Genomic DNA, 22,499 nt, shown 5'->3' with positions numbered 1-22,499 from the left:
AAACATTTTTGTCTCTGGATTAAGATGATCCTTAAATTACCTCTATAATTTTTTACATATAATGTCTTAATAAAAAGGAGGAGACTAAGACAACATGATAAAAACTTACAATAGGGCTTCCCTGGTGGCACAGTGGTTGAGAGTCCGCCTGCTGATGCAGGGGACGCGGGTTCGTACCCCGGTCCGGGAAGATCCCACATTCCGTGGAGCGGCTGGGCCTGTAAGCCATGGCCGCTGAGCCTGCACGTCCGGAGCCTGTGCTCCGCAATGGGAGAGGCCACAGCAGTGAGAGGCCCGCGTACCGCAAAAAAAAAAAAAAAACTTACAATAGCCTGCAGGAAATCACACGGGATCAAGATAATAAAGTTATCCAATACAGACATGCCTAATATATTAAAATAATTTTTTTTCACTGTGGGCCATGAAAGACTGGCCCTGTACAAAACCCTGCTTGCTAATTTCAAAATTTCAAATCATACTTCATTTCCTAATCCTTAAATTCATCTGATTAATTCTTTAGGAATTCCCACAGTTGTTCTAAACCCTCCTTTGGTCCACATACATCAAAAAAGAACACAATGCCTACTAAAGTAAAAAAAAAATCAGTCTTCCAATCTAAAAGGAATTCATGTGCCCACAGACAGGCCCTCTAACCTGCCCTATTGGTACATTCCCCAAGAGGGGGCACATCCCACTAAACTGCCACCAGAGAGTGAACTGCTGCAGGGAGCCACAAGCTCAAATCAGAGATTTTCAAGCATTTTACATCACAACCCGTTACATATACACCTCTGTATATATCTATATGTAAGTACACTCAACTGAAACACAAATTTCATAAAACAATTCTTAGCTATAGTAAATAAGCAAGACAGGGTGACTGACGTAAGGATAGACATACAGATTAATGGAATAAAACTGAGAGTCCAGAAAAAAAATTTTTTTAAACAAGAATGATAAGACATTAATAAGAAAGCACAGTATAGTTGACCCTTGAACCCCCACCATGCAGTTGAAAATCTAGGTATAACTTTACAGTCAGCTCTTTTTATCCACATCCGCATCCTTGGATTCATCCAACCCTGTATCTTGTAGGGTTACATATTTATCAAAAAAATCTACACGTAAGTGGACCAGTGCAGTTCAAACCCATGTTGTTCAAGGGTCAACCGTATTTTCAACAAATAGTGCTGGGACAACTACACATCCATATGCCAAAGAATGAAGTCTGATTCTTTCCTCACATCACATACAAATTAACTCAAAATGAATCACAGACATAAGAGTTAAAACTATAAAACTCTTTGAAGAAGACACAGGAGTGATCTTTATTACCTTGAGTTAGGCAGTGGTTTCTAAGATACAACACCAAAAGCACAAGCAACAAAGAAAAAATGTATAAATTGGATTTCAATAAAATTAAAATATTTTATGCTGTAAATGATAACATCAAGAAACTGAAAAGACAACCACCAAAACAGAAGATATTTGTGACTCACCTGTCTGATAAGGAACTTGTATCTAGACTACATAAAGAACACTTACAACTTAATAAAAAGATAAATAACCCAATTTTTAAAATGAACAAAGGTCTGAATGAACACTTCTCCCAGGATATACAAAGTACATGAAAACATGATCTACATCATTACCCATCAGAGAAATGGGAATCAAAACCAAATGAGATATCATTTCATATCCATTAAGGATGGCCGTATCAAAAGACAGACAATAACAAGCATTAACAGGATGTAGAGAAACTGGAACCTTCATACCTTACTGGTGGGAATGTAAAATGGTGCAGCCACCCTGAAAAACAGTTTGGCAGTTCCTCCAAGTGTTAAACATGGAATTACCCGTATGACCAGCAACTCCCATTCTAGTGATATAACCAAGAGGACTGAAAACATACATCACACAGAAACTTGTGCATGAATGTTCACGATAATATTGCTTATTTAAGTACTATTTTTTAAATTTATTTATTTATTTATTTTACTCTTGGCCACGTCTGGTCTTAGTTGCGGCACATGGGATCTTCATTGCGGCATGTGGGATCTTTTGTTGCAGTGCGCGGGCTTCTCTCTAGTTGTGACACGTGGGCTCCAGGGTGTGTGGTCTCTGTAGTTTGAAGCATGTGGTCTCTCTAGTTGAGGCACGTGGGCTTAGTTGCTCCACAGCATGTGGGATCTTAGTTCTCCGACCAGGGATCGAACCTGTGTCCCCCTGCATTGGAAGGCAGATTCTTCACCACTGGACCACCAGGGAAGTCCCCATGATAGTATTACTTATTACAGCCAAATGCCCATCAACTGAGGAGAGGATAAATAAAATGTGATGTATCTGTACAAAGTAATACTATTAGACTATAGAAAGTAATGAAGTACTGATACATGCTACAAGATGAATGAACCCTGAAAACATTATGCTAAGTGAAATAAGCAGTCACAAAAGACTACATGCTACATAATGTCCAGAATAGGCAAATTTATTATAGAGACAGAAAGCAGAAGATAAGTAGTTACTTGGGACTGGGGCAGGGAGTGTGGGTGTGTACATGTGCACACGCAGGAATGGAAAATGACTGCGAATAAGCATGGAGTTTCTTTCAGGAGCGACAAAAATGTTCTACAATTAGATTGTGGTGATTGCATTACTTCATGAATATATGAGAAAGACTGTGAACTGCATACTTGAAGTATAGGTGAACTGTAATGACATGTGAATGAAATCTCAATAAAGATGTTTAAAAATTCTTATCTTAGTCCCTTATTACTTGTGATACACACTGACATTTTCTATTGCATTTCATTTAAAAATACAACACTAGTTGTGATCTCTTGGATTCCTTCTATGACCCACAAATGGGTCAATACTGGCAATTTAAAAAACACCGCCACGGAGTCATCTAACAGTTGAACTGATGGCCACCTTCTCCTACCTAGTAGCAGGATTCATACCATCACATCTCACATCCCAGAAAAAGTCCTACTCTTCCTGGTCATCTATTATTCCCCGAACTGTCATTGTCACACTGCTGTGTATATCCTCCATTTTACCCAATTCCTCATCCCCCACCCCCCAAATCCTTTACTGGACCTTCTGAAATTCCTAATTTGTGACCAGCAAGCAGCCAATTTATACTACCTTTACTATTCCTTCTCATCATCTACCTTCCCTCCAATTCTCCCATTGATTTAGGACGTCAGCAACTGGTTCATAGTATGTACCCTTACTCCTCTCACCATTTGCTGACTTTACCATTCATGCAGACTGACTGACCCCTTTAATACTTCAGCCCCTTTAATTCTTTGGTCTCCTCTTTTCCCTCTATTCCACCTCAGCAGCCCATCCCAAGGCTACCCTGGACATTATCATTGCCAGAAACTATTATAACTGTCAAATCTCTATTTCAAGCATCCCACTCTGACCACCACATTCAATCCTTCTAGTTCTCTTGCTTCATCTGACCACTACCCGCAACAATTCTAATTGAAATTTCCAATACATTGATGCTACCACTTCCTTACTATGCATCCTGACTTCACCTCCTTTCTTGTCCATGTTAGATTTCATGATTCATCACCACTCCTCTATAAGCACTCCCTCTAAAAGCCCTCATTTCCCTCTTCCTTTTCATTTAAAAAAAATGTTCTTAATTAAAAAAATGTTATATTGAAGTACAGTTAATTTACAATATAATATTAGTTTCAGGTGTACAGCACAGTGACTCAGAATTTTTACAGATCATACTCCATTAAAGGTTATTACAAGACAATGGATATAATTCCCTGTGCTATACAATATATCCTTGTTGCTTACCTATTTTACACATAGTAGTTTTTAATCTCTTAAATTCCATACCCCTATCATACCCTTCCTCCCTTCCTTCCCCCTACTGGTAACCACTAATTTGTTTTCTATATCTGTAAGTCTGTTTCTGTTTTGCTATAGACATTCATTTGTTTTCCTTTTTAGATTCCACATATAAGTGATATCATACAGTATTTGACTTCCTCTTTCTGACTTATTTCACTAGCACAATATTCTCTAGGTCCATCCACGCTGCTGCAAACGGCAGAATTCCACTCTTTCATACTGACCTAGTTTTATGTGTCAACTTGGCTGGGCTACAGTCCTGTTATTCAATCAAACACTAATCTAAGTGTTGCTGTGAAGGTACTGTAGATGTGGTTAAAGTCCACAGTTGACTTTAAGTTGATTATCCTCAATAATGTTGGTGCACCTCATCCACTAGCTGAAAGGTCTTAAGAGCACAACTGAGGTTTTCCTAAGGAAGACAAAATTTTGCTTCAAGACTGCAGCATCAGCTCCTGTCCAAGGGATTCTTGCCAGCCTACCCTACAGATTTCTGACTTGTCAGCCCCCATAAATGTGTAAGCAAATGCCTTGAAATTTCTTCATATACACATACATACAATTATATCTCCTACTGATTTCGTTTCTCGAGAGAACTGTGACACCTGGCAAAACCTCACTCCAGAGGAATTGAACCATCTGCCTTACCTGTGCTTGTATCTAACCACATAAATAATGCTGGGGGGGAGGGTAATCTCAAAACCAGGCTCACTGATATCACTTTAAATTCAAGACTTCTAACCATTAAATGAATAATCAATACTTCTTAGCAAACTAATTCAAAGACTCCCATCCTCCTCTGGCCATACCAATCTCAGTGAGAAAACAGAAACCATGAGAGAAGATGAAAGCCAAGAGGATAAGCCTTCATCTTCCAGCCACCAAATTCCCTTGGAAGAACACACAGCTTTTTTGCATTCCCTCCTATCTGATGGAAGACCTCTCTCTTACAAAGGCCAACCTCTCTATTTGTGCTCTCCATCTCCTTTCCTGCATATTCTCCTTTTTACTAACTGGACCGCATATTTTTCTTACCTACCAAACCACATCTCTGTTCCACTTCATAGACGTATTAGAGAAATAACATTTGCAAATTTTCATATAATCTGGAATTAGGGAAAGACTTGCTAACCATGGCATATAATTTAGAAGTCAGTAAAGACTGGTAAGCTTAACTACTAAGGAAAAAAAACAAAAACAACAGCATGACAAAACCATCATAAGCAAATTTAAAAGGCAAATGGTAAATTGGAAAAAATATTTCCAAAAAAATAGCACAGAGCTATTTCCCTATAAAAATAAATCCTACAGGGCTTCCCTGGTGGCACAGTGGTTAAGAATCCGCCTGCCAATGTAAGGGACACAGGTTCGAGCCCTGGTCTGGGAAGATCCCACATGCAGCGGAGCAACTAAGCCTGTGTGCCACAACTACTGAGCCTGCACTCTAGAGCCCGCAAGCCACAACTACCGAAGGCCACATGCCTAGAGCCCGTGCTCCGCAACAAGGGAAGCCACTGCATTGAGAAGCCCGCGCACCGCAACGAAGAGTAGCCCCCGCTCGCCTCAACTAGAGAAAGCCCACATGCAGCAACAAAGATCCAACACAGCCAAAAATAAATAAATAAAATTAAAAAAAAAAAGAATCCTACAAATCTAAGAGAATGAGTAACAAAGCAACTAAAAAATAGGCAAGGATATAGATAGTTCACAATAAAAATACCAATAGTCCTTAAAAGACGAAAGATGTTTAACCTCACTCATACTGGCAATGAGGAAAGAAGCAGGCATCCTCACACAGGGCTGGTGGAATGTGTAGAAGTGAAACAACCTCTACAGATGGCCCTTCGGTAATATCTATCAAAATTATAAATGCACATACACTCTGACCTAGCAATTCCACTTCTGGAGGTGTATCCCACACATGTCTATACAAGTGTGAAATTATGTATGCACAAGGTAATCCACGGCACCATGGCTTTTGATAGCAAAAGACTGAAAACAACCTAAATGTACCTCAAAAAAGGACTACCTAAATATATGTTACACCTGTAACCTGTATGATGTACGATGACCTGTATGATGTATGATGACCTGTATGGCCTGTATGATGGTGTTACTGACTGAATTTTTGAATCTTCCCCAAATTCTTACGTTGAAGCCCTAACCCCTAGGTAATAACCTAGGTAATCAGGTTTACAAGGTCAATCAATCAGGTCATGAGGATGGGGCCCCCATAATGGGATTAGTGTTGTAAAACGAGGAAGAGAGAGTAGAGCACTCCTTCTTCATGTGAGGACACAGTGAGAAGGTGACATCGGAAAGCCAGGAAGAGTCCTCACCAGGAACCAAATCTCTTGGCACCTTGATCTTGAACTTCCCAGCCTCTAGAACTGTGAGAAATAAATGTCAGTTCTTTAAACCACCCAGTCTATGGTATTTTGTTATAGCAGCCCAAGCTAAGAAAAATGGTATACCATGAAGGTGTTAAAAAAAAAAAAAGGATAAGCATGATGTTTATGTACTGATAGGACTAATAAGAAAATCACCTATAAGCTAGACAGTTAAGTTAAAAACAAAAGGTGAAGGGTATGTGCATGGTATGCATCTTACATAAAAAATGGGGGAGGCAGAGGACGTATATATGTAAGATACATAATCCCTCACTGGCAATTCCGAAATCCATAAACCTCTGAGAAATACAAGCTTCTTATAAGTTTAGTACAAACCTATTTGGTGTCAAGCCTGACCAAAAATTCCATAAGACTATTTATAATTTTTATTTATCCTTACTGTACTATTTATGCTTTCAATTCAGAAATATTAATGTGTTTGATTATGGGATGCTACACTACCTCCCACTAGGGATTTTGGATAATATAGCAGACACACTGTATTACCTTTTCACAGTCCTCCCTCACCGCCCCCCCCCCCCAAAAAAACCCCCAAACCTTAATTCTGAAATACATCTGGACCAAAGGTTTTGGAAAGGAATTATATACCTGTATATTTATCTGCACACACATAAACGATCTTTGGAAGGATTCACAGGAAACCTAACACTGTTTCCACGCAAGGGAATGGGGTGGCTGGGCTGCACATGGTGGAAAGGAAACTTTTTACTGTATATCTACTTAAATCTTTGGAATTCTGAATCAAAGTGATTATACTACTTAGTCAAAAGATAAATAAAATGTAAATAAACTAAAATCACTAAGACTTCTAAATTCTCAACAGTAACAGACAAAGCCAGATGCTTTGGTTTTTGTTTTGACTGAAAAGTGACCCTGAAGTCACAGGGAGATCTATACAGTGGTGGTTTTCCTTTGTCTCACTTTTGGTTGACCCAAATGGCATTTGAGAAGGAATCACCCTCTCAGGAGCAAGGCAGGGAATGGTGGGTTTCCACTCTCATTAATAGCTTTTAGGAAATAGCAATCTCCTGATGTTTTTGATGCCTCATGCCAAGCAAGGCAGGTGTGCTTGACTGTTTTTCTTTTCTAGTGTCCCCAGAAATATGATGGGGCTCAGGTCTCCCAGCAACAGGAAGCAGTGAAGCCCACACTTCTCAATATCAGAGAAAGGCTTAAGAAAGTCCTCCTACTATAAATCTGGGCTTCCCTGCTGGCGCAGTGGTTGAGAGTTCGCCTGCCGTTGCAGGGGACACGGGTTCGTGCCCCGGTCCGGGAAGATCCCACATGCCGCGGAGCGGCTGGGCCCGTGCGCCATGGCCGCTGAGCCTGTGCGTCCGGAGCCTGTGCTCCGCAACGGGAGAGGCCACAACACTGAGAGGTCCGCGTACCGCAAAAAAAAAAAAAAAAAAGAAAGTACTCCTACCATAAATGTAACCTTCAGTCTTCAGAGCTTCAATACAGTTGAGTTGGAGGACTCCAGTTAACATTTGACTAGCATCTTTTCTACTCCCTATCTTCATACTTTTCATTTACTTATTTTGATGTCCTGTTGTGTTCCAAAATGGATGAGGTGACTATAAAGTTTGCCTTTTCTTCTGATTTAGATTTTGACTAATCTGTACCACACTCTCAACTTTAACCAGAAATCAAGAGAGAAGACATCTCGCTTTTTGTGGTTTATCTAGTCAGTATATTTTAAAAGGCAGGGCTAGAGATGTATGGTTCAAAAGTCCCCAAATGCCCCAACATCCAGCTCTCAGGCCTGATGCCTAAGAAATTCCCAATGAAATGCCTAACAATACTTTCTTGTATTAGGACATAAATGGCACTTATGTTTGTTCTTGTCTCCCGTCAAGTTATACTCATTGAACATAGAGACTGACTTCGACTTCCTGTGGCCCCTACATCACTTAATACCTGGTTTGGTATAGAGTGGCTTCTCAATAAATGCTGCCTGTGCAAACCCAGCATCATCTCATAGTTGCTGCCTGCAAGAAGGAGCAAGAAATTTGATGTACCAATATAACCACAGAAATACTACACAGAAAACTGAGAAAAACATAGAAAAGAAAGATAATATTTCCAGATGCTACTTAATAACCTCTAAAAAATGGTTAATGAACTGTTGTGATTACCCAATCTCCACAAATCTGCAATTTTCACACAGAGTCAAAGATTTCAGTAAGATTAAATTTAAAAGATGGGGCTTCCCTGGTGGCGCAGTGGTTGAGAGTCCGCCTGCCGATGCAGGGGACACGGGTTCGTGCCCCGGTCCGGGAAGATCCCACATGCCGTGGACCGGCTGGGCCCGTGAGCTATGGCCGCTGAGCCTGCGCGTCCGGAGCCTGTGCTCCGCAACGGGAGAGGCCACAACAGTGAGAGGCCCGCGTACCGCAAAAAAAAAAAAAAAAAAAAAAAATTAAAAGATGAACAGTGTTCACAGCTCCTGGATTCCCATTGCTTTAGAGATCTGTCAAAATAAACCTACGAAAGCTTAAGCAATTCTCTGCAGTGGGAGAGGTAAACGTGGCAAAACTTTGTGTTAGAGAATGTGGCAAATTTTCCCTTTAATATTCCTTTGGGAACATTTCCAAATTTTAAAGCAGAGAGGATTACTGATCCAAATGTTAAATCATTTCAGTCAATTCAGATTAGATGACACAATCAAATTTTAAATAAACCCCCAGAGATGCAGAGGGGAAAAAAAACTGGTATATTCTGGAGAATTTGAATGTATACTGTACATCAAATTGGTTTTAAATTTACTTGGCATTTTGCATTTGTTCCAAGTTAAAAATAATTAGTGATAATAATAGCTAAAATTTCCTTAATACTTAAATCTAGTGTTCCAGGTACTGTAGCTGCAGTACCTAATTTAATCGTCATAGCCCTATGAGACTATGTGCTATTATTATTTTCATTTGACAGATAATAAAACAGGCTGAAAGATGTTACAAAACCTGAACTAGCCTACGCCATACAGTTAATTAAATTTGGAGCATGGATTGTAACTCAGGGCTGACTCTGTAACATCCATGCTAGCAGCCACTATTAAGTTTGGGCACCTTAACTTTCTAAAGAATTGGCAGATTTTAACCAAACCTGATGCATTTACAAAGGGTAAGAGGAGACGTAGGCATATATTTACACTATATTTGCTGTATTGTCATACAACCCAACACCCTGAAAAAGAATGGCAGTTAATAAGTTCTCTAAAAGGCCTTATACACATTCACACCCACATATAATTTTAAAAATTGAGTTTCAATAAAATTTAGCCTGCCCAGAGACTTGGGGTAGGCTTGTGTTCATTTGTGAAAAGCCCTCTCATAATCTTTTAAAAGAACATAAATTCACTGTTTAGATATGCCTTAAGTTTATCCCTGACCATAAGCTTAAGGCTAATAAACTCTTCACTTTCACATTTTCCACTAAGTATCTGAAAGCACGAAGTCTCATTAGTAAGCATGGTGCTGTGGAATGAGTAAAAGCTTTTTATTTGATTTTTAAGAATAGATATTACAGAAAATATTTGATTCAATAATCTTCTGTTTCTGTTTCCTTTTGTAATCACAAAGGTCTAATTTTCATTGCTATTCTTTTTTTTTTTTTTTTTTTTTTTTTTGCGGTACGCGGGCCTCTCACTGTTGTGGCCTCTCCCGTTGCGGAGCACAGGCTCCGGACGCGCAGGCTCAGCGGCCATGGCTCACGGGCCCAGCCGCTCCGCGGCATGTGGGATCTTCCCGGACTGGGGCACGAACCCATGTCCCTTGCATCGGCAGGCGGACTCTCAACCACTGCGCCACCAGGGAAGCCCTCATTGCTATTCTTGACATGGCATTCTGGTATCACCCAAGAAGGACTCTTTTTGTCCCCATATATTTTCTGAAGAACCACCTATCTGAGGAACAACCCTTCTATTAAAAAAAAAAAAAGAGTTCCAACAGCCTCAGTTTACACTTCTAGCCACTTGTCCACAACTCTAGAGCTTGCTGATGACAAAGTCCAGATGACAGAACTGAGAAGTGAACCTAGGTCTGATTCCTGGACAGGTCTATTTCCACCTACTTCCCTGATTGATAGGATAGCTTATTTTAATACTCCTGTCACCTTTTACGTAGTAAAGTTTATTGACTCAGAACTCATTTCTGAAATCAAAACTCAAGTTAATCTGCATTAGAGCAAGAAGACAGAGCTGTAAATGTTCATGTAAAGAACTCATGACTAAAACAATAAGCTTCATAGCTCACAGATATAGGCAAATGACATATATCTAAAGTTATGTAGCTATAATGACTTCCTTGAACTACATGAATCAGAAAAGACTACTATCCATACCACTGACTTGACCAGAGACCTCTAGACAGCTGGCATCTAAGTATCAGACATTATTTTATACACATGCGACAAAGCATCTCAATTATCTAGATGACTCAAATATGTCAAAACTCAACTCACTGACAAAGACATGAAGAATCGGGCATCTATTAAACAAGCTCTTAATTACCACTAGGAAGTTTGTGACTAGTCATGTAATAAATTACTTCAAGTTGTTTCACTGAGCATTGAGTATCATCACAAGGTTATTTCCATAATATTAGGTATTGAGCAAACAGTTAAGATTATAACTTCATTAATTTTGGTAGAATTCATTCTTAAACTAATTTCTTTCCAACTGGCCTTTCTCCCAGGATATAAAGGAATACGAAGGATATAGTTTCCTACTCTGCCAGGACACTTAAAGGGAGCCCTTTTCAAATTCATTACTGGAATATACTTACTAACAGAATCAGTGCTATCTCTTCCTTTAAAGCTAATGTAGAGTGAGATGGGGAGTGACTGCTAATAAGTATGGGGTTTACTGAAAAAGCTGTTATTTTTTAAAACCAACAGAATTTATAAAACAAAGCAAAAAAAAAAACTATGGTTTGACACATGTATAGCCTGACAGTGAGGATTTGTATCAGTAACCCTTACTGGAATCTGACATAGGTAAAGCAGTAAAGTTTAGTATCTCAAGACTTTCATCCCTTATCTTAACAAAGTACCATTTTATTTCTTTATTTGTACTCTAAATCAGAGAATAATAAGCTCATCTCAAATTCTTTCATATCCAAAGCAAATGCTAAAACGTATTAAGTGGGAAAGAGATGTAATATAGATAAATTAATATTATTTTGAGTTTTAGGCCCATATGCCTCACCAATAGTATTAGTACAAGGAAGAATTTAAAATTAAACATTTATAATAAAACTTAAAAAAAAAAACTTTTAGGCAATGTGTTTCCTTTGTTCTAACTTATCCACTTAAAAAGGAGTATTCAGGGCTTCCCTGGTGGCACAGTGGTTGAGAATCTGCCTGCTAATGCAGGGGACACGGGTTCGTGCCCTGGTCTGGGAGGATCCCACATGCCAAGGAGCAACTAAGCCCGTGAGCCACAACTACTGAGCCTGCGCGTCTGGAGCCTGTGCTCCACAACAAGAGAGGCCGCTCTCTAGTAGGTCTGTGTCTTTATTCCTGTCTTACCCCTAGGTTCTTCATGACATTTTTTTTTTCTTAAATTCCATATATATGTGTTAGCATACGGTATTTGTCTTTCTCTTTCTGATTTACTTCACTCTGTATGACAGACTCTAGGTCTATCCACCTCATTACAAATAGCTCAACAGACTTGAGGATATGGGGAGGGGGAAGGGTGAGCTGTGACAAAGCAAGAGAGAGGCATGGACATATAAACACTACCAAACGTAAGGTAGATAGCTAGTGGGAAGCAGCCGCATAGCACAGGGAGATCAGCTCGGTGCTTTGTGACCACCTAGAGGGGTGGGATAGGGAGGGTGGGAGGGAGGGAGACGCAAGAGGGAAGAGATATGGGAACATATGTATAACTGATTCACTTTGTTATAAAGCAGAAACTAACACACCATTGTAAAGCAATTATACCCCAATAAAGATGTTAAAAAAAATAAAGTACGATCAACACACACACAAAAAAAAAAACAAGAAAGGACGTGATAGTGAGTGGCCCCCGCTTGCCACAACTAGAGAAAGCCCTCGCACAGAAACGAATACCCAACACAGCAAAAATAAATAAATTAATAAACTCCTACCCCCAACATCTTAAAAAATAAATAAATAAAAATAAAAAGGAGCACTCAGAAACTTTTCAAGTAATATTCACAAAAGGATAAATGCAATCATTTTAGACCCTGTTGAAATATCACTCTGTGTGTGTCTGTGTGTGCATACATATCACACACAGACACACACACATACTAAAAAAATATTTTAGACAAGGTTTAATTTTAGGATAGCCAATCGTTTAGAAGTGATAGGAAAAAAAACATTAATACTGAAGTGATTCAAAAGCCCCTACTGTCGGGACAGATAATATATATGAACTGATCATTTAGCCATCTGGAAGTGACAGTTTGCAGGAGGCTTCCAAAACTTTACAGAGAACATTAAACATTTTTTGTTAAGGCTTCAGTTTAGATATTATCGATTATAAAGAGCTTTTCATCAATCTGATTTTTATTGAACACTTACTATATTCCAGGTTAGGTGCTAGAGACACAGATGCAAGGCAGGTCTGTCCTCAAGGAAGGCACATTTTGATTGCTTGCTTATGTCAGATACAGCACTAAACATGTTAACTGACAGCATATGACCTCCTAGGCTTAACCCACAGCAGGGGATTCTGAAGTAAACGTTACAAGTGACTGTAAGGAAATACATAAAAGCTGTTGTACATTTAGACCAAATCTAACTCTACTTCCTAACATGTATAACATTACGCTAGAAGTTCCCGATATACTAGTAAAAAATAGTAAAATGACCCAAAGTATTAACTATACCTTCTTTAACACATATCACTTATACAATCGTCTCATTTAAAGGTACATCTATTATATTTCAGTCAAAGTATCTTCTTCCATTAAAGGATATTTCTCTTTACCCTCAAACTCTCATCTGGGTACAACACTGAACAGTTGCTGAATGAATGAATGAAATAAACAGATGTTCTAATTACCAAGGAAGTACTTGCTAGATGCTTATCTCAAAACACAATGGACTGACAGACCAGAATTCTACTGTAAAGATCACTGAATTGCAGAGGCAAAAATAGTAACCACTGGACATTGTCTGTTACCATGCAGTCAACGTGTTAAATTCACAGTAAATATATGACGGGAAACTTTCAGAAATTAAAATGAAAAGTGTTCATCACAGTACTTTAAAACAGATTTGGCTCCCATCGAAGGACTGGGAACTCAAGTCCAAGACAAAGAGAAGGGAGGGTGGGGTGAAAAAGTCAAAAGGTCACCACCGAATGACCCTCAAGAGAAATGCGCGCTGACCACTGAAGCTCGCGCCGAGCTTGACGGACACCTCCTGCCCAAGCTACGGGCCCGGGCTCTTCCTCGCAGCCCGGAGCTGAAGGCCACCCTAGCCTCTTTCGCCGCCGCCGCCTGCGTTCGCCCAGAATATCAGCACAAAGAAACCACCGAGAAACAAAACACTGTCCCCGTGGGCGCCGGGCAGGCGTCGGGACCGGGCCACCGGAGCGCTCTCTGCGGCTGCCCGCCGCCGGAGGAGGTAGCCGGGGCGGAGCGGGCCGCCTAGGCGCCTCCGTCCGGACCTTCGTCGAAGTGTTTCAGAACTTGCCACCCACCTCCCGCTCCATTTTCCCCTCCCGACGTGAACGCGGGACCCGCGCTCCGCGCGAGGAGGGCGCGCGAGGACCCACGGGCGGAGCTGGGGCGGGGATCGGCCGGGACGCGCCTGGGTCCAGCAGCCCCACGCCCACTGGCCGGCCCCCGCCACCCCAGCTGCTATTGTTCCCGCGCCGCCCCCGCCGGCCGCGCGCCCCCCGCCCGCCGCGCGCTCCCGCCCCCACTCCCGGGAGGGGGTCAAGGCTGAGGAGAGGCGGTGGCGGGAGCACAATAACAAACACGGCGGGGCCGCCGGCCGCCCCGGCCCTGCGGCACTGACCGCACTCACCCGGCAGCGCAACGAATGGCGACAGGAAAGCCCGGCGGCGGGAACCGGCGCCGTCTTGGAGGTCGCCGTGGCCGTTACCCAGCGCTGCTCGCGTCTCCACGCTCCGGGCCGCGTCGTCCGGCCTCGGCCCCTCCGCTGAGTAACAGGGACGCGGGCCGTCACCGCGCACGCCCGCTCACGTCATCGCGCAGGGCCCCGCCTCCGCGCTTCGCGAGAGCCCCCACGGGGCGGAGCAGCCCCGGGGCCCGGATTTCGGGGGCGGAGCCCGAAGCCCAGGGGCGGGGCTACTGCAGGGGGCCGGGAGGACTTGCGGAGGTCACCTGGAGGTGGAGCTGCGGGGAGAGCCTTCGAGAGCGTCTGAGAGCAGATTGTGAGGGGCGTGGCGGGAAGATGGAGGGGGTGGAGACTTGCTCCTGGCACGTGGCGGCGTGTGGCCTGAGCCCCCGCATCTGTATGGGGGCAGTACCCCAGTCCCAGCCAAAGCCTCACGGGCTCCTCGCCCCAGGGTTTGACGGTCAGGTGCGATTGAGGCAGACCCGCCCCGGCATCAGGCACTTTCCGCCCGGGCTCACACCTGAGAGACGAAAACCTCTCTACCATGACTAACAATATGTTACATTCTGAGAACACCTGCTTCGGGCCCAGCAATCCTTAAGCAAATATTAGCCACTTGGAAAAAGCTGCCTCCTGTTTTCTCCAAATCCACTTCCTACAAAAGTCCATGCACTACCCTATTTGTCTCTGGGCCCTGCAAAGCATGTATATGTTAGTTACAGAAGTGACAAATTGGCAAGCCCTTAAATATCTGACGAGTGGAAAGATGTCTAAATCACATACATGCTTGCAATAGAATACATTTTAGCAATTTAAATGCCATGTGTTCAAGGGATTCTGAACCACACAGGAAAATGTTCATCATGCATCGCTAAGAGAAAGAAGCAAGTCTATATACAGAATGATCCTACTTATATAAATACTATATATACATTGAAAAAACCTGGAAAGAACCATGACAAATTATTTTAACAGTAGTTCATCACTGGACTGTGAATTGTTCTCTTTTATATTTTGAGTATTTTTCCATGGTTTCCAAATTATGTTCATAATCAGAAAAAAGTATATTACTTTAATCATGAATAATACATATTTGTTGAATAAATGAATTAATTCAGGTAGACTACTTCCATGTCATGTTGGGCTGACCTGTTTCTAGTGATTCTGAAATGAAACATAAATGTGAGTGTTCATTTCTTCATTCTCTCCCTAATTCCTCCCTCTCTCTCAGACTTCTTTATTTGCTTCCTTTATTTCTCAAATAAATATTTATTACATGCCCACTCTGTGCCAGGTACTGAGCTAACACTGGCAATAGGATGGAGCTTACAGACTTAATCACTGTAATATAGAAATAATAACAGTAAACCAATGCAAAATGATCCCTGCATTATAATACAAATTGATATGGATACATAGTATTATGGAACCAATTGATAGAATTAATAATGCCTAGAAAGTCTTCCTTGAGGAACTGCCTCTTGAACTGAGAATAAATTCAACTAGGCAAAAAATATTTCAGACAGAGGCAACTTAGTGTGCAAGGGTTATATGATGACAGGGAGCATGGTTAGTTGGAGAAATTGAGGAAAAGACCAGTGCTGCTTGAAAAGCAAGGAGGAAGGAGCTATGAGATGAAGTTTGGAATATTGGAAAAGGACCAAACCTAGTGCAGCCATACTACTCATGTTGAAAATCTTGTCTTTATCCTAAGTGCAATGGGAAGCACCTGACATGCTTCAGCAAAGCGGGTAGCATGGTCAGAATGGCATCTTGAAAAGATTCCTTGTTAGAAGGAGGCCAGGTTGACATAGGAGTAGTCTAGATGGCAGATGGTGTAGGCTTGGTCTAGGGTGATGGTCATGGAAACAGTAAGAGGAAGGTTCCGAGCGCCCTTTAGGAGATCCAGTGCATAGGACTTGGTGATGGATTAAGTGGGCAGTGAAGGAAAGGGAGTCATCAAGGAAAAGTCATGTTTCTTGCATGTGGCCAAAAGTGGATATGGGTGCTGGTTCACTGAGATGGGAATCTTGGAAGAGGACGGGATTGAGTGGAAAGATTGCGAGAGCAGATAGCTTGAAGGCTTCTGATCTGCACAAAAGAGAGGCCAAGTTGACAGTCGGGTATATAGAGCTGGGCTCAGGTGGATAAGAGAAGAATCATTGACAGATAGTGATTACTTGCACCCTTGGGTGTGGATGAGTTAGCCTAGGCCTGAGGGAAGGAGGGTGCTGAGCAAGAAGAAAAGAGGGCCAAGAGCCAGGTTTAAGGAACTTCAGCATTAAATGGATACAACAAAAGATGAGCCTGAGAAGGGGCTGCCAGGAGGTAGATGGAAAACCAGGTGAGAGTGATTCAAGAAGGAGTGATCAATAATATCAAAAAAAGAGGAGGCTTAAAATCCTGGAGCACTTAGATTCAGAAGTAGTTTAGAGTGGGCTCAGGAATGAATGGGACATTGAAAATTGAGATGGTGGATACTGATGAGTCAGGCAGTGGAGGAAGACAAGCATATTTTATATCTGATAGGAAGACTGTTGAGAGGGAAGGGTAGAATAGAAGGAAAAGGGGCTTTCCTGGTTGCGCAGTGGTTAGGAATCCACCTGCCAATGCAGGGGACACAGGTTTGATCCCTGGTCCAGGAAGATCCCACATGCCACAGAGCAACAAAGCCCTTATGCCACAACTACTGAGCCTGCGCTCTAGAGCCTGTGAGCCACAACTACTGAGCCCATGTGCCACAACTATTGAAGCCCGTGCTCTGCAACAAGAGAAGCCACAGCAATGAGAAGCCCACGCACCGCAACGAAGAGTAGCCCCAGCTTGCCGCAACTAGAGAGAGCCCGCGTGCAGCAAAGAAGACCCAACACAGCCAAAAATAAATAAATAAATTTATAAAAAAAAAAAGAAGAGAAGGAAAAAGCATGAGTGTAAATTTCCTGGGAGAGCAGGGTAGGGGCATGGAGGGGTGGAGGTTGTGTGATTGGACATGAAGGTGGAAGTATTGACAAGTACCTCCTACTCCCCACCAGATAATATTAAACACCTGGAGGTAACAAAAGACAATCAGAGCAGTTGTGAAGTGAGGGGTATTGCAGAACAGCTCCCAATTTTCATGCCTAGTTCTGTAATGCTATTAACCACCTCTCTTTCTTTCCACGGGAAGAGCTTCTGATTTAGCATCAGCCTTCCACTGTCAGCTTCCTATTATCTACATCTAGAAGGGACATCCTGCATGTTTATGTATGTATATGTGCATGTGTGTGATTTCAGAAGGCATTTCACTACTTGTGATTGAATGTAATCACCTCTGATGTTCTGCAAATTCAAAATCGTTTTTGTAACCCAGACGTGGCTCTGGGCCTCCTTCTTCCTTCTCATGGCATTGTTCCTTGTTAACTGATTGTGGTACCTTGTGAACCTATTGAGGGCTGACTCTGAAAAAGAGGAAGAGCTGAGGAATTCTTTCATTATTAGCTTTTTTTCTCAAGTTCTGCCCCTACCTCCCAAGTGTAGATACACCTATGCTAAATTGCCCTCTCTCCATCCACATCCAGATATTGAAGATATTCAATATTTATCCCCCAGAGAAGAAGACAAAGGGAATTGAGTGGGAGGGAAAGAATATGTCGTTGAAGTTCTGTAACAATAAAATCCTTGCTGTTGTCTTATATAAATATATATTTAGGAAGAAGCCTTTTCATCAGATCTTGCAACAAGGATTCTGTGCCTCATTTACAATCCTTTCACCTACAGTCTCTTCCAGCCCAGTGGAATTTTGCCATTTGTACCTCCGGTACTGCAGAAAATTTGTCTAGGTCCCATGGCAGAGAGAAGAGAGCCCCTCACTACTGGCCCCTCTCCCTTGGTAGTTTTAGGGAGGATAATCTCCATTGCACCTCCATCTCCATATCAGTCTCCATCTTCATCCCCACCTCCATCTCCATCTCTGTCTCTACCTCCATTTCTGCCTTCATCTCCATCTCCACCTCCATGGCTCCCTCCCTTATCTTTCAGATGTAAAACTATAATTCATGTTAGATTGGCTGGCATTCAGAAAATGACCCTTTAGAAGGGAGACCCCTATGAACTCCCAACCTCTGCCAAAAGTCCCTACCATTCTGATAAATTTAGAAAGTCTCTTTGTGGTGTTATTGGGTAGCAAGAAGGAGATTCTGGCATCACTTTAGAGTTAAGAGTCATTGTCTTCAGGTGGCAGGATTTTGAGCCCCTCAGAAAGCAAAAGCATTGCTAGAAGAGGTGTTTTCCTGCTACTGCCTTGCAGAGGCCTCTGGCAGGACAGGATTTGTCTCCTGTCCCTGACTCCAGAGGTGATCTGAAGTCCTCCAGTGGTCCTGAGAAGATGTTCTTTCTTCTAGAAAGCAGAAGTTACGAAACCACCTGGTAAAGGAATTTCAACAGCTCCTTTAGCCTGTTCCTGAAGCAGATTCCCACACAAAAACATCCCTGCTTCTGTGGCTAAGTTTCATTGCCCCTCACGCCCAAACTAGCAGGATTAATTCTCAGCTGAGCGTTGACATAGCTGTACCAGCCTGGCCAGCTCGAGGCTCGTTGTGGGGCTAAGAAGACGGCAGAGGAGAGTAAGGTTTCTGTCTTGGGGAGAGGAGAGTAAGGTTTCTATCTATCTTGGGGAGAGGCAGGGGGAAATGCCATAACCCTTCAAGGAAAGGCCCTTTTAAATGAAAGACAACTGCACAGGGAAGAAAGTGAGTATTCTTTCCTGAATCCAAGGCAGTTTATGCTCCAACTGAAGCTTGAGGGATAAACAATGCAGCATAAATAGGGAAGAAATTTATTTCTGGAGGTGCTAAGTCATGAAGACTGGGTAAGGTCTCAGACCCAGCCCACTTTCCCCATCCCCCTTGCAGTGTTCTATTTCCTTGTAAAGTGTGGTTGGTAAATGTCAGCCTACGCAGAGCAGAAAGCAGAATTTCCCTTCCCTTGGAATCAGCAGGAGCACTAGGGATGTCACAAATATCTTCTCAAAGGCAGGGCCATGGCATGAGGTTTTCTCTATCACCAAGCAATCAAGCAGGCTCTACCAAGCAAGGCTGTGCCCACGAAGAGAGGAGGACCATCCTGTTTGGATCCCCTTTTGTGGGCACATACCCACATACTTAGAGAAGATAGGACCATACAGACTGACAGATTCAAATACATGGCTCACTCTACCCTCACAGCAGGGTGTGGCATCAGGATCTAGGAGGTAGAATTCCCCCATTGTTTCAGAGGTCAGCAGCCCTGAGAGGGAGGCTGGACAGGGCTCAAAGAAGCGAGCCAAAGAGAAAACAAGTATCAAGAGCTGGCCTATGGGGCAGAGATTTTAACTACAAAAGAAAAACAACTACACAGAAACAAAAATCCCCCTGAAGAGACTAGACAAGGTACTAGATTTCTCCTCACCCCAAACGGTTCTATTATACAAGCTTATGGATCTGAGTGAAGAAGTGCTAGAGTACCAAGTAAATGGTGAGTTCAAGGATTCTTGAGTGGTACTAAGTTGCCATCAAAAGCCAGGATTCAAAACGGCATAAGTGTGGACATTTCTCTAGAACCCTTGTCAACTCAGAGAAATAGAGACAACACTTGGAGGGGGTATCCAGGAGCTGGGGTTTTCTTGGGCATGTTGAATGTAAAGGTGGAGGGCAAGGAAATTGAAAGTATTCCTGGGAGGATCAGGATAAGGACTGTGGGGTCCAGACTGGGCAAGGACAGTGAGGCCAGTTGAGGACAGATAGATTGGGGGCAAAATCCACACAAGGAGCAAGGGTTTTCGGTACTTTAGGACTGAGAATGGCTGTCAATGCACATAAGGGCATGCCAGAGGGAGATGGCCAGAGACGAATTTGAGGAGACGATGTACTTTGTGTCCGACATAAAGCAGCCCCTAGGCACGTTCACCACTGTGAATGGTTAGTCTAAAGCAGAATTAAAGATCACTCAGAGTGAGTAGTCAAGGAACTGTTAGCCTTTTGTCCCAGGTTGTCCAGGATGGGCCCAGTTTACACCTGTGGCCCCAGTGTAATTACTAATAGTGCTTCCCATACTTTCAAGTCTCCAGATTTGAATGACTAAATTCAATGGCAGCGAAAGTAGTAGAAGCAGCAGCAGTGGTGGCAGCAATGGCCATGGCCCAGGAGCGAGGAGGGAATCTGCATGAGGGCAGGGCTGGGACCCCAGTGAGAGGCGCCTTCCCATCAGTCTCCAGAGCCCATCCCTGGGGCATCTGCAGAAATATGAATTCTTTGGCCTGAAGTCAAGGACAGACACTGCCCATACTCAGGCAGATAACTTTGTTAGCTACAAAATTGTACTTTTTTAGAAAATAAAAATGCAACATAGACATTGCAGTAAAGCATATCAGGGAATTATTAGAGTTCTTCAAAGAGTTTAGATTACCTGGTTTTGAAAACTGCTGCAACATGGCAAAGCAAATATCTACAAGCTTAGAAATAGAAATTAAGATTAAGGATTGTTTTATTCAACGGAAAAGAATACCATTTTCATATGAAGCTGCAGATGAACCAATTATTAATGAGGAAGACACTTTTAAGATTAATTTTTCCCTGTAATTGATGATACAGCAATACAGCAATAATGCACAAATAGCTGTTTTGAAATATACATAAATCATGAAGCTACTTTGGTTTCTTGTTCAACTTGCACAAGTTACAAAAGATGTCAGAGGAAATATTAAAATGGCATTGCATAAATTTACATTTAAAATTATAAGATTTACATAAAACTGAGTTAAATTTTTTTAGAAAATCTTTTCCTTAGTAATCATTATTTCCAGATATACTAAAATTTATATTTTTACATCATTTATGAGAAATTTATCCTGATGTTATCACAGCCTATAAAATACTCTTAATAGCACAAGCAGCCATTACATCTGTAGAAGGATCCTTCTCAAATTTTGGTTTTTTGTTTTTATTTATTTATTTTTTTGCCGCACTGCGTGGCTTGCAGGATCTCAGTTCCCCGACCAGGGACTGAATCCCGGGCTGCCCGGGAATCCTAGCCACTAGGCCACCAGGGAACTCCCCTCAAATTTTAAAAGTATCAAAAATTATTTGTGATCTTCACTTGCCAAGAGTAACTGATGTCATTTTCAATTATATCAATTGAAAGTTGATTTTTAAAACGTTGTTAAAACTATAAATTTTGATGCCATGACAAATAAATTTGCAGAAAAGTGAGCCAGAAAAATATTATGATCAATCAAGATACCATAATAACAAAGTATTATATTCACTATAAAAATTATGATACCAAATATAAGTAATATGAAATAATATAAAATTATGACAGCAAAAATACAATCTTTTTTGTAATTTGTAGGTTTATGCTGTTACTCATGAATCATTATTACCCTTATTACATTTTATGAGTCGTAAACTACTTTAAAAGAAAAAGACTTGTATTTTAGTACCTTTAATGATATTTTTGCTTTCCTGCTTTTTGCACAAGGGGCCTCCTGTTCTCATTTTGTCCTGGGTCTGCAATTATAATAGTTGGTCCTGCCTTGGTCATTGAATTTACCCAGAATGTTGATATGGGATAGAAACATTCCCAAATACGTTGTGAATGTCAGGAAATAAGGAAATGGCAGAAGGAAGCTTGGCAAAGGAATAGTAGACCCCTTAAAACAGCAGGGCTTGGGCCATGGGGAATGAGAGCCTGCACTTGCTGTGAGGGCTGAAAAGGCAGTCTTCAGGGAGGCCAAGGGCAGTTGAGGTAAGGAGGGGAGAAGTGTCTCTATGGAATCCCTGGAGGGAGGGGGTCATTGTTGTTGATTGGTTTGTTTCCCCTCAGCAAGGTTCAAGTGAAGGTGGAGACAGGGGAGATGAATCCCACATGCTCAACTTCAAGCAAGGAATTACCTCAAGGATGAAGCTGGGGGTGGGGGCTGCCTTACTCATCAAGGAGGTTAAGTTGTTTTGTTTTTTTTTAACTCTTTATTGGAGTATAATTGTTTTACAATGGTGTGTTAGTTTCTGCTTTACAACAGAGTGAATCAGCTATACATATAAATATATCCCCATATGTCTTCCCTCTTGCGTCTCCCTCCCTCCCACCCTCCCTATCCCACCCCTCTAGGTGGTCACAAAGCACCAAGTTGATCTC

At 42.0% G+C, this 22,499-nt stretch overlaps 2 protein-coding genes across 6 annotated transcripts in view; one reads left to right on the top strand and one right to left on the bottom strand.

Annotated features, from left to right (window-relative positions):
• Positions 1-14,476, bottom strand: part of MAPK8 (mitogen-activated protein kinase 8) — a 104,541-nt gene extending 90,065 nt beyond the window's left edge. For 4 of the 5 annotated variants that reach the window (XM_027098543.1, XM_027098540.1, XM_027098542.1 and 1 more), the window contains exon 1: positions 14,295-14,476. The gene's annotated coding sequence lies outside the window, so the exon portion shown is untranslated. The remainder of the gene's footprint in view (positions 1-14,294) is intronic. The other variant, XM_027098545.1, reaches the window with a different exon arrangement.
• Positions 14,477-20,199: 5,723 nt separating this feature from the next.
• The window catches only part of LOC113615769 (FERM and PDZ domain-containing protein 2-like), a 97,331-nt gene continuing 95,031 nt past the window's right edge, over positions 20,200-22,499 (top strand). The window contains exon 1 of the mRNA XM_027098532.1: positions 20,200-20,281. Coding sequence (XP_026954333.1) covers positions 20,200-20,281 — 82 coding nt within the window. The remainder of the gene's footprint in view (positions 20,282-22,499) is intronic.

Source organism: Aethalodelphis obliquidens, unplaced genomic scaffold, assembly GCF_003676395.1.
Source record: "Aethalodelphis obliquidens isolate GAN/ISIS:26980383/991018 unplaced genomic scaffold, ASM367639v1 scaffold124, whole genome shotgun sequence".
Lineage (NCBI taxonomy): Eukaryota > Metazoa > Chordata > Mammalia > Artiodactyla > Delphinidae > Aethalodelphis > Aethalodelphis obliquidens.
Note: the sequence above shows the minus strand (reverse complement) of the source record. Positions and strands in the feature narration are given on the sequence as shown.